This window comes from Heterodontus francisci, chromosome 26 (genome assembly GCF_036365525.1).
Source record: "Heterodontus francisci isolate sHetFra1 chromosome 26, sHetFra1.hap1, whole genome shotgun sequence".
NCBI classification, from domain to species: Eukaryota; Metazoa; Chordata; class Chondrichthyes; order Heterodontiformes; family Heterodontidae; genus Heterodontus; species Heterodontus francisci.
Window position 1 is genome coordinate 55,530,059 of NC_090396.1, and position 12,584 is coordinate 55,542,642.

The window sequence follows — 12,584 nt, forward strand, 5'->3', positions numbered from 1 at the left end:
TTGAGGAAAAAAAAGCTGGGATTAAATTCACAATCAGGGCTTAATGTGAAATTGCTTATTGTGATTTTCTGAACTTTGTGAGAGAAAATGTTTCCACTTGTGCTGGGGTGGTAACAGTACAAAATTAAGGGCCATAAATATAAGATAGTCACTAATAAATCCAATAAGAAATTCAAGAGAAGCCAGAGAGCAGTGAGAATGTGGAACGCGTTACCACAGGGAGTAGTTGAGGCAAATGGCATAGGTACATCATGGAAGATATATAGCTACAAGAGGAAGAAAGGAATAGAAGGATATCTTGATGGGCTGAGATGGAGTAAATAGAGTGAGGGAGGATTGTGAGTAGCATAAAAAGCAGCATCGATCAGTTGGGCTGAATGGCCTGTTTCTATACTGTAAATTCTATGTTAGAATGATAGAATTTCTATGTAATTCTATACAAGAATGATGGTATTTTCATGCAATGTCCATCTGCAGCATTTTTAAATCCTGAGGTTAAGAAATGTTGATTAACTAAAACATATAATTGTATTAAAAGGAAGGAGAAAACACAAATGCCGATTAACGTGCAGGATTTGATCTGTACTTTTAATTTTGTTGTCAACATGTCTGCGTTGTGGTGTAAGGATGGTTTTCTGACCAAGGCAATGCTGCTATTCATTAATAGGCACATGTTGTTTAGCAGTAAATATCTGCAGTGTGGGTATGTGATAATATTTGAAGGAATCGGCTTCTGAACCTTGAGTTACAACAATCCACCGGTAGAGTGTGATTTGACTTCTACTGGCCAAACAGGTATTCTTGGGGAGACAGGCAATCATTCATTGAAACAGTAAGATCCAGACCGATTCTGCAAAAGTCATTTTAAGTTTGAAAAGCAATTGTAATAACTGATTGCTTAGATCTGTGGTTGTGGGGAACATGTTCAATTTGGCAATTAAGCCATATTTTTTAAATGAGGGATTTATGACTGCAAACGCCCAAGATCTTGTCATCTCCTTCCCCCCCAACTCTACCCATCTCCGCCACTGCTTGTACTTCATGCATTTTCATGATATGGAGACAGCAGTTATTTTGTGCTCTACTCTCCTGAACTGGGCATCTAACCCTGAAAAGAGCACTTTCAAGATCTTGTTCGCTAACCAAAGCCTTTGGAGCACCGTGACTTTACAGACCCTCCCAGACACAAAAACCAAAGGCAATCTACTCCAGAGTGCCGGTGGAAAGTAGTTAAGCTGGAAGATAAACCTTATGACAACTTATTGTAGGGATTCAATTTTGGCGATAGCGCATCAGCAGCCCATCCACTGAAGCCATTGCAAAAGAAAATCAAGCGAGGTGTAAAAATGGGCTGCCGAATCTCTCTTGCCCATTTTGCACTACTGAAGTCAAAGTTTGCCTCCTACTCTTAACTCTAGATCATAAAACTTAGCGAACCTCTTAACTTCCTCAAGTTTTCTTTTCTGCCTACAATCCTTAGATTTTTAATACCCAAACTTGGCACTGCCTTAACCATCACTTTCCTGATCTAACTTGTCTTTTTTTCCTATCTTGGTCGTGTTATATACAATAACCCTTTGCCCTTTAAATTATGAAGACCCACATTTAGATAAGGGTTTTCCTTCATTCAATACACTGCCACTGGACCTGGTGGGATTGAATGCATAAAAACTGCAGCAAAGCTGACATGGGCTGTCGACTGTAGGAGGTAGTATATGGTTGGGAAAGCCCAATTACTACATCATTCATTATAAAATTGAAACAGAAAATACTGGAATAGCACAGCCAATCAGGTGGGAAAAATCAGAGAAAAATCAATTGACATTTTGATGGTGTTTACAGCATTTGTGTTTCCATTTCAGATTTCCAGCATTCACAGTTATTCTGATCATCGCTGGATGATTATCAGGGATGTTAAGGGCAAGAATTTTCATGTGTTCACTGGAGCCACAATTACAAAATTAAGATTATTTAAGAAACACTGGCAGGCGAGGCTCTGAAAATATAAAGCCAGGAGTCATTCCTACCACAGACACTATCAACAACTAGTACCCCGCAATTTCTCAGCTGCAACCATTCTCATGATTTCACAACCTGAGTTGAGCAAAACCTTTGCTTCAACTGTATGCTATCCTTTGGATGAGTTGTAACTCAAGCATTCTTTAAAAAAAAACTTGATGGCTCATTAGTTAAATAAAAGGCCCTTGTGTCTGTGCCGCCATCTGCAGAGATAAGATGAAGGAGGTGAGGTGTGCGTGACTGCCCTTGACATCAAGGAGCCCGAGCAAAACTGGAGTCAATGGGAATCAGGCGGAAAACTTTCCACTGGTTAGAGTTGTACCTAGCACAAAGGAAGATGGTTGTGGTTGCTCAAGGTCAATCATCTCTGCTCCAGGACATCACTGCAGGAGTTCCTCAGGGTAGTGTCCTAGGTCCAACCATCTTCAGCTGCTTCGTCAATGACCTTCCTTCAATCATAAGGTCAGAGGTGGGGATGTTCACTGATGATTGCACAATGTTCAGCACCATTTGTGACTCCACAGATACCGAAGCAGTCCGTGTAGAAATGCAGCAAGACCTGGACAAAATCCAGGCTTGGGCTGATAAGTGGCAAGTAACATACGTGCCGTGCCACACAAGTGCCAAGCAATGACCATCTCTAATAGGACAGAATCTAACCATCTCCCCTTGGCATTCAAGGCATTACAATCGCTGAATCCCCCACTATCAACATCCTGGGGGTTACCATTGACCAGAAACTCAACGGAAGTAGCCAAATAAATACCATGGCTACAAGAGCAGGTCAGAGGCTAGGAATCCTGCAGCGAGTAACTCACCTCCTGACTCCCCAAAGCCTGTCCACCATCTACAAGGCACAAGTCAGGAGTGTGATGGAATACTCTCCACTTGCCTGGATGGGTGCAGCTCCAACAACACTCAAGAAGCTCGACACCATCCAGGACAAAGCAGCCCGCTTGATTGGCACCCCATCCACAAACATTCACTCCCTCCACCACCGATGCACAGTGGCAGCAATGTGTACCATCTACAAGATGCACTTCAGCAATGCATCAAGGCTCTTTCGAGAGTACCTTTCAAACCCACGACCTCTACCACCAAGAAGGACAAGGGTAGCACATGCATGGAAACACCACCACCTGCAAGTTCCCCTCCTTGCCAGACACCACCCTGACTTGGAACTATATCGCCGTTCCTTCACTGTCACTGGCTCAAAATCCTGGAACTCCCTTCCTTAACAGCACTGTGGATGTACCTACCCCACATGAACTGCAGTGGTTCAAGAAGGCAGCTTACCACCACCTTCTCAAGGGTAATTAGGGATGGGCAATAAATGCTGACCTGGCCAGCGACACCCACATCCCATGAAATGAATAAATTAAAAAAAAGGAATGAATCCCGTTAGGTGACAGGAATCAGTGGAGGGATTTTCACAATTTAAATCACTCTCCCCTTCAGGCCCCCCCCCCCCACCCATTCTTGGGAGCATTCCTGCCTCTTAGTCTGAAGGTTTTGAAACCCACGCAAGAAGTCCCAGTGAGTGCAGACTGGAGCTTCCATTGAGATGCAATGATCCAGTAAGCATAGGTGTGTCTCCTCCATGCCTTCCTTCATTGTATGGTCATAGGAACCCATAAAAGCCTCCTCCCGTTTAGGACGAACCATCCTATCGGTTGGTACAAAGATGGCTAATTCATGGAAGGAACATTCACGTCATGGCCTGTCAGCCTGCAAATCCTTCCAATAATTCACACGAATCTACAAGAGAAAAGTGTAAGGATACAAAAGCAACGCAAACCTAAGTTATGCTCAGTCAAGAAATAACAAAATGCTGCAAGGGCTCCATTGCCAATCGAGATTAAATGGACTATATATTAATATAAAGTCATTGGGCTGAATTGGAAACAGGTGTTGGGTTTGTTTCTGGTCCCAAACCCGCCCCCCAGGGGAAAACAGTGATTTGTTGGGCTTTTGACCAGGGCACCCACTTAATTGAGACATAGAGACACGTTTCCTGTCCAATTAAGGGCAGTGGGTGGGCTCTCAAAGCTGGCGGGCCAATCAGAAGCCTTCCAGCTTCAGAGGAGCAGCCAGCTGCAGGAAAAGGTAAGTAACTGTGAGGGTGCTTCAACATAAGGTGCCCTCTCAGCAACTTTTTTAAAAAATGAATTAAAGAATAGAAAAAGCAGCCAGGTCACCACTTTGTGGTGTTGGGAGGAATCCCTCTACTTTGGCTGCACCCCCACCTAGGCAGGCAGGGAAGGCCTGCCACTGGATGCCCATCTCTAGGCAGTCAAACAGCTCCGTCATGTTGGAAAACTGGAAGTCAAGTGGAAAATCTTAGTGAACCTTCTATCAGTGCCCTTAATGAACCTAATTGGCTGCCAACCTTGTGGCCAATGCTGGGAATGGGGTAGGGAAACTGTCACGCCAGCCAGCATCGTTATTTTCGGGTCCTGTCCACCTCCGTTCCCAACCTCAGCAAGGACAAAAAATTCAGCCCATAATCCCTGATTAAACCAATGTTATGCACCCTTGTAATGTTTTTCAATATTGGATTTTTAACCAGAAAAGAAAATAGTGATAGTAGCCCATATTTTGCTGTCAGTGGCGAAACAAAGATGCTCGCCGCTGACCTCGAAGAAAGCTGCCCACAAAAATCTAGCAATATCTGTGGTGTGATTTTCTCCTTTCCCGATGGCAATTTAAATCTGGCGCCAAGTCAAGGGGATCTCCCTGCATCAGCAGCAGTAATGTCAACAAGCAGCTAAACAGCCAATCGCATTGAACCATTCACCCACAGTAAACCAGGAAGCTAAAAGCACTTATAGCCTTCACTTCTAATTTAAATTTTCAGAGAACAAAATAAATTATTATGATTGGATTAAGATGGAAGCTAAAATAAACAAACTAATTTTTAAAAATGTGTGGAATTTATCATTCTGGAGAAAGGTCGACATTCTGCAAAAATAAAATGAGCTTCCCGGGGCCAGTGAGGGTCTTTAGCAGTAATTATGAAGTAATACACCATAAAAATCCAGTTCCACCACATTCAACAAGGTGTAACCTTTTCAAGAACTTTACAGTGAGACTAACAGCATCAGTGGAAGTTGTCATCAGTTCAGTTACATGGATAGATTGGAGAAGAGAAGATTGAGAGGAGATTTGATCGAGGTGTTCAAAATCATGAGGGGTCTGGACAGAGTAAATAGGGAGAAACTGTTCCCATTGGTGGAAGGGTCAAGAACCAGAGAACACATATTTAAGGTAAATGGCAAAAGCACCAAAGGCAACATGAGGAAAAGTTTTTTTAAGCAGTGTGTGGTTAGGATCTGGAATGCATTGCCTGAGACTGTGGTGGAGACAGATTTAATCATGGCTTTCAAAAGAGAATTCGATAATTATCTGAAGAAAAAAATTTTGCAGAGTAATGGAGAAAAGGTGGGGAAGTGGGACTAGCTGAGTTGATCTTGAGAGAGCAGGCATGGACACAAAGGGCTGAATGTCTTCCTTCTACGCTATAATCATTCTATAATTTTGGGCAGCACAGTGGCACAGTGGTTCGCACCGCAGCCTCACAGCTCTAGGGACCTGGGTTCGATTCTGGGTACTGTCTGTGCGGAGTTTGCAAGTTCTCCCTGTGACCGCGTGGGTTTTCGCCGGGTGCTCCGGTTTCCTCCCACAGCCAAAAACTTGTAGGTTGATAGGTAAATTGGCCATTGTAAATTGCCCCTAGTGTAGGTAGGTGGTAGGGAATATGGGATTACTGCAGGGTTAGTATAAATGGGTGGTTGTTGGTCGGCACACACTCAGTGGGCCGAAGAGCCTGTTTCAGTGCTGTATCTCTAAATAAATAAATAATTCAATTGATCTCCCATTGATTGCAGTTTGTGAGGTGTCTCAATAGCGCACCCTCCAGATGAGCTTAGAAGTACTGACAACTCTGGATTTCCATGTTATTCAGCACGTGTGCAGACTCCAGAAGTTGCTGTCAGTTTCAATAATGAGGACTAACCATTATTTCACCATCATTACCACTGCAAAATCCAGGCCATTAGTTCCAGGATCTTTTTGCCCTTGAGAGGGCCCAAAACCAAAACAACAAGAATTGTTCTGCATATCGAGAATTTAAGTTATGAGGAAAGGTTAAAAAAATTAGAAGGAAAAACAACACTTCAAGGTATCCTGAGTGATAGTCTTCAAGATTAGAAAGGAAATGGATAAAATTAATTCAGGTAAGTTGCTCGTTGTGGTGAAAGGTTCAAATGCTAGGAAATATGATAAAAATGAGTAAGTTAGGAGTAAAAATGAAACTCAGGTGGAACTTTTCTGCGCGAAGCATAACAGAGTTCTGCAATGCACTATCAGGAATCCAGCAGAAAAATGGGTTGAAGAAGTATAGAAATCAATTTCTGGGAAGAGAAGGGATTAGGAAATAATACGGCAAGACAGGCAAGTGGGATTGAGACCTCTCAAAATGGGAAAAGGTGTATTGGGTCCAGTGAGGTCGGGTTGCATAGAGAAGGCTTGTATTTCCTTGAATGTACAAGATTAAGAGGTGATCTAATTGAGGCAATTTGGATGATTAAAGAATTTGATGGAGAAAGGGTGTAACTATTTACTCAAGTGGGGAAGTCCAGAACAAGGGTACATAACCTTAAAATTGGAGCTAGGTTATTTAGTAGTGATGCCGGAAAGTACTCCTTTGCACAAATGCTCGTGGAAATCTGAAACATTCGTCCCCCAAAAAGCTGTTGAGGTTAGATCAATTGAAAATTTCAAAACTGAGGTTGATGGACTTTTGTTAGTGTCATGATCCTGGTTTTTTTTCTCCTTGAGAAATATTGCAGTACGCCTTTAAAAGATCAGTATTGCTTTAAGGCAACAAGCTCCAGGGACTGTAAGCCAAAGTGCATTCTGGTTACCTGGCAACAACCATACAAATCAAGAAGAGACAAGATACAATGTTGCCGATTGCCTTTTGAAAAACTGGCTAACAGGTTTGGTCAGACAGACATGCTGTGCCAGCATGTACTGAAGGGAGAAAGGAGAGCTCTCTAAGACAATTTGTGTAGCTTCTCTCTCAAGGTTCTAAAAACTTAAAGCCAGATTAATTCTTTGAATAAAATGACCAATTATTGATCTGCTGTGTTCATCGCTGGAAGACAGAAGAGTTTAACGCTGAATTGAACTGCCAAATTCCTATCTTCAGATTCATCGGACCTTGGAAGACTGCAAGTGGATCTTGACTGTGTTGTATCAGAGGGCCGTTCGTCAGGAAGCGTAGTCTGCAAAGACTTTATTGTTATTTCTATTTTTTCGGCAGCTAATTAAACACCAAACTACCATTAGTTTGGATATATATATGCGAATGCGGGAGTTCGATTTTTAAAATTAGTTGTAAGGTCTTTAGATATTGCTTTAATCTTAGTAGTGTTTAAGATTTTCGTTTTTTTAAATAAATAGTTAATTTGTTGATATCTAAGGATACCTGGTTTGGTTGGCCTCATTCGGCAGGGTTATTAGATTGTTCAATTCGGCTGCTGCTTTCTTTGGTTTGGGAAAGCTTAAAGGCATGTATGATGTGACCTGTGGAGCGGCGGGATTGAATTGACAGTGCGTTGCTCCCACCGCAATCAGAATCATATATTTTGATTGGGGGTTTTGTCTTGAGTGGTCGTACCGTAACATTAGGCAGATGTATTAAGGGTTACGGAACCAAGGTGGGTAGATGGAATTAAGATACAAATCAGCCATGATCCAATTGAATAGTGGAACAGGCTCAAGGGACTGAGTGGCCTACTCTGGGTCTTATGTCCCTTGCTATGTGATGACCTTTTCCAGGTGCTATACATTCTTATGGTGTGTTCATGATGTTATTTTATCTCAGCTATATACTATATAGTTCAGGGACATTTCTGGTTCACTAAAGAACTGCCAAAGTCCAGTGGCACCACTGCTCCTTTCACAAAATCATTACTGTTTTCCAAGTTTACCCACTGTGATTTTTATTCAGCTGTGTTTTATTTCACCGTCAAAAACAATCAATGCTCGCTTACTTGGGCATGATGGTACTCCATCCACAAAGGATGATAGGTAATAATATGCTTGGAATGCTGACTTTTAGTTGCTATGTTTTAACAAATTAAGATGGTGACTCATTCAGACTATACACATAATGTCTGTAGACATACCCGAAAAGTTGTCATTTCAGGATTATCTCCCTCTGGATATATACCTTACATTTTTATGAAGTATTTTGGCAATGTCAAATTCTTCACTATTTCCTATCAATTGGCAGAACTCTAGCCCGATGAATAAAAATGTTTAAGTAAATAACGACGAATATGTTCGTCCTGCTCATTTTGCTGTGTTTCAGATGAAGTGTGTCAAAGTACAGTTAAGCTACAGTTGTTGCTTGGTTTTTAATGCAATGTCTACACCCAGTCGGTGAAGCAATTTTTGAAGTTGCTCCTGGATAAATATTTTTTCTTTCAGCCAGAATCACTGACAGGGGAACAATTTGCAAACTTTTTTCTCAACCATTAGTTTTATGCTACAGCCTTGTACTTTTGTACTTACCGCGTTTAATGTTATGTTTAAAATTCCATTTCTATTTCCAGCGCAACTTCAAATGCAGCCCTCACAAAAGAATGTATTGGAAAAATAATGGTTGGGAAAAAAGGTTATTGAAGTCTAAAAGTTTTTCATCAGCCACCAACTTTAATAAATAATACTTTATTTTTTCAGGAACTGATGGGATTTGAGCTGGAAATTGGGAGTCGAAGCAGTATTCAAACAGGACAGCAACTGAATATATATTAACAGACGATGGTGTGTAGCCCTGACTGTAACATGTTAACGTGGACAATAAAGACTCCATCCTTCTCCCTGGCAGCTACCTGAGGCGGGACCAGACTGTTTGCAACCTTGGTGTCGTATTTAACCCCAAGTTGAGCTTCATCGGTATTTTATAATATCAGTATTTTAATAAAAGTGTAGAAAACAGAAACATGAAGCAAGATATCTACTAAAACTAGAGGGTATAGATTTAAGGTGAGAGGGAGGAGGTTTAAAGGGGATCAAAGGGGTAAATTGTTCACACAAAGAATAGTGGGTATCTGGAATGAGCTGCCAGAGGAGGTGGTGGAGGCAGGAACAGTAGCAACATTTAAGAGGCATCTGGACAGGTACTTGAATGAGCAAGGCATAGAGGGATATGGAATTAATGCAGGCAGGTGGGATTAGTATAAATAGGCATTATGGTCAGCATGGACGCGGTGGGCTGAAGGGCCTGTTTCTATGCTGTACGACTCTGACTCTATCTACTCTGCTTAGATCGTACATTCTAAAATGAATTAAGTGGGATATTTACATTATAGCTGTTTGTGTTTGCAAAGCTGTGTACAAGGATCTTAATATACGTTCAAATTAAAACACAAAACAGTTTAAAAATAAATCTACCAGCATAAACTTGAAAAGACTGTTCTTGAAAATGTAGAACTTTGAATAGCTATAGATTTCAATAGAACTGGAACAGGTGGAATGGACCAACACCCACCACACTGATTTTAGGAGGAATGCATTCATTTCTAACTGTTTTAATTTCCATCACCAAGAACATTTACTTCCCTCACCTCACCCTTACTAATAGCAAAACCCTTATACGCACTTTCTTCAGCTTTAGGCTCCAGTTCTGTAATGCTTTTCTTGCTGGCTTTCCATCTTCTACCCTCCATAAACTCTGCAACACTGACCACTCCCTGGTGTGCAGCAAAGTTAAACTCAAACCAAAGAAGTTACATCACTCCAAGCAGAAGGGCTGCCCGCGCATCAACACGAACAGAATTTATTACCCACAGCTGTCACAAAAGTTTCTTAATTCACTTGAAAAAGCCCTTCAAAACACTCCTGCAGGGAATGCAGAGACCAAGTGGGCCCACATCAGAGACGCCATCTATGACTCAGCAATGACCACCTATGGCAAACGTGTGAAGCGGAATGCAGACTGGTTTCAATCTCACTCTGAAGAGCTGGAACCTGTCATAGCCGCTAAGCGCACTGCACTGCTGAACTACAAGAAAGCCCCCAGCGAGTTAACATCCTTAGCACTTGAAGTAGCCACAAGCAAAGCACAAAGAACAGCCAGGCGCTGTGCAAATGACTACTGGCAACTCCTATGTAGTCGTATTCAGCTGGCCTCCGTCACCGGAAATATCAGAAGAATGTATGATGGCATTAAGAGAGCTTTTGGGCCAACCATCAAGAGGATCACCTCCCTCAAGTCTAAATCAAGGGAAACGATCACTGACCAACGCAAGCAAATGGACCGCTGGGTGGTGCACTACCTAGAACTGTACTCCAGGGAAAATGTTGTCACTGATACCGCCCTCAATGCAGCCCAGTCTCTGCCAGTCATGGATGAGCTGGATGAACAGCCAACAAAATCGAACTCAGTAAAGCCATCAATTCTCTCGCCAGTGGAAAAGCCCCTGGAAAGGATTACCCCTGAAATAATCAAGAGTGCCAAGCCTGCTATACTCTCAGCACTCCATGAACTGCTTTGCCTGTGCTGGGACGAGGGAGTAGTATCACAGGACATGCGCGATGCCAATATCATCACCCTCCAAGAACAAGGGTGACCGCGGTGATTGCAACAACTACCGTGGAATCTCCCTGCTCAGCATAGTGAGGAAAGCCTTCACTCAAGTCATTTTAAACAGACTCCAGAAGCAGGATGAGCGTGTCTACCCTGAGGCACAGTGCGGCTTTCGAGCAGAGAGATCCACCATTGACATGCTGTTCTCCCTTTGTCGGCTACAGGAGAAATGCCACGAACAACAGATGCCCCTCTACGTTGCCTTCATAGATCTCACCAAAGCCTTTGACCTCGTCAGCAGATGTGGTCTCTTCAGACTATTAGCAAAGATCGGATGTCCACCAAAGCTACTAAGTATCATCACCTCATTCCATGACAATATGAAAGGCACAATTCAGCAAAGTGGAGCCACATCAGACCCCTTTCCTATCCTAAGTGGCGTGAAACAGGGCTGTGTTCTCGCACCTACACTGTTTGGGATCTTCTTCTCACTGCTGCTCTCACATGCGTTTAAGTCTTCAGAAGAAGGAATTTTCCTCCACACAAGATCTGATAGCAGGTTGTTCAACCTTGCCCGTCTTAGAGTGAAGACCAAAGTACAGAAAATCCTCATCAGGGAGCTACTCTTGGCTGACAACGCTGCATTAACATCCCACACGGAAGAGTGTCTGCAGAGACTCTTCGACAGGATTGCGGCTGCCTGCAACGAATTTGGCCTAACCATCAGCCTCAAGAAAACGAATATCATGGGACAGGACATCAGAAATGCTCCATCCATCAATATCGGCGATCACACTCTGGAAGTGGTTCAAGAGTTCCCCCAACTAGGCTCAACTACCATCAGTAACCTGTCTCTTGATGCAGAAATCAACAAGCGCATGGGAAAGGCGTCTGCTGCTATGTCCAGACTGGCCAAGATGGTGTGGGAAAATGGCACACTGACACGGAACACAAAAGTCTGAGTGTTTCAAGCCCATGTCCTCAGTACCTTGCTCTACGGCAGCGAAGCCTGGACAATGTATGTCAGCCAAGAGCGACGTCTCAACGCATTCCATCTTCGCTGACTCTGGGGAATCCTTGGCATCAGGTGGCAGGACCGTATCTCCAATGCAGAAGTCCTCGAGGTGGCCAACATCCCCAGTATATACGCCCTACTGAGCCAGCGGCGCTTGAGATGGCTTGGCTATGTGAGCCACATGGAAGATGGCAGGATCCCCAAGGACACATTGTACAGCGTCACTGGTATCAGACTCACCGGCCACCCATGTCTCCGCTTTAAAGACGTCTGAGAAAGTGACATGAAGTCCTGCGACATTGACCACAAGTCATGGAAGTCTGTTGCCAGCGATCGCCAGAGCTGGCGGACAGCTATAAAGGCGGGGCTAAAGATAGGCGCGTTGAAGAGACTTAGCAGTTGGCAGGAAAAGAGACAGAAGTGTAAGGAGAGAGCCAACTGTGTAGCAGCCCCGACAACCAATTTTATCTGCAGCGCATGTGGAAGAGTCTGTCACTCCAGAATTGGCCTTTATAGCCACTCCAGGCACTGCTCCACAAACCATTGACCACCTCTAGGCTCTTACCCATTGTCTCTCGAGACAAGGAAGCCAAAGAGAAAGAAACTCCAACTTGTTCAAAACTCTGTCTTTCGTATCCTGTCCTACACAAAGTCTCACGCTCGTCACTTAAGTTCTCGCTGATCTACAGAGGCTCCACATTCCCAATACATTGAATTTAAAATCCTCATCCTCACCTTTAAAATCCTCCATGGCTTCTCATCCACCACCCTGTTCTTGCAACCTCCTTCAGCATTGCACTTTTCAATCCTCGACTTTAGCCTCTTTTGTATCTTCCCCTCCTTTTATTCCACTTTAGTTGCAGAACCTTTTCCCACCTTGGCCCTATTTTGTGGAATTGCCTCCCTGAATTCCTCTGCCTCTCTTACTTTTCTTTCAACCTTATATAAACA

General features: G+C 43.2%; 1 protein-coding gene across 1 annotated transcript in view; it reads left to right on the top strand.

Annotated features, from left to right (window-relative positions):
* LOC137384372 (zinc transporter ZIP11-like) overlaps positions 1-9,031 on the top strand; it is a 764,304-nt gene extending 755,273 nt beyond the window's left edge. The window contains exon 9 of the mRNA XM_068058321.1: positions 8,770-9,031. Coding sequence (XP_067914422.1) covers positions 8,770-8,776 — 7 coding nt within the window. The 3' untranslated portion in view covers positions 8,777-9,031. The remainder of the gene's footprint in view (positions 1-8,769) is intronic.
* The last annotated feature ends 3,553 nt before the right edge of the window (positions 9,032-12,584 follow it).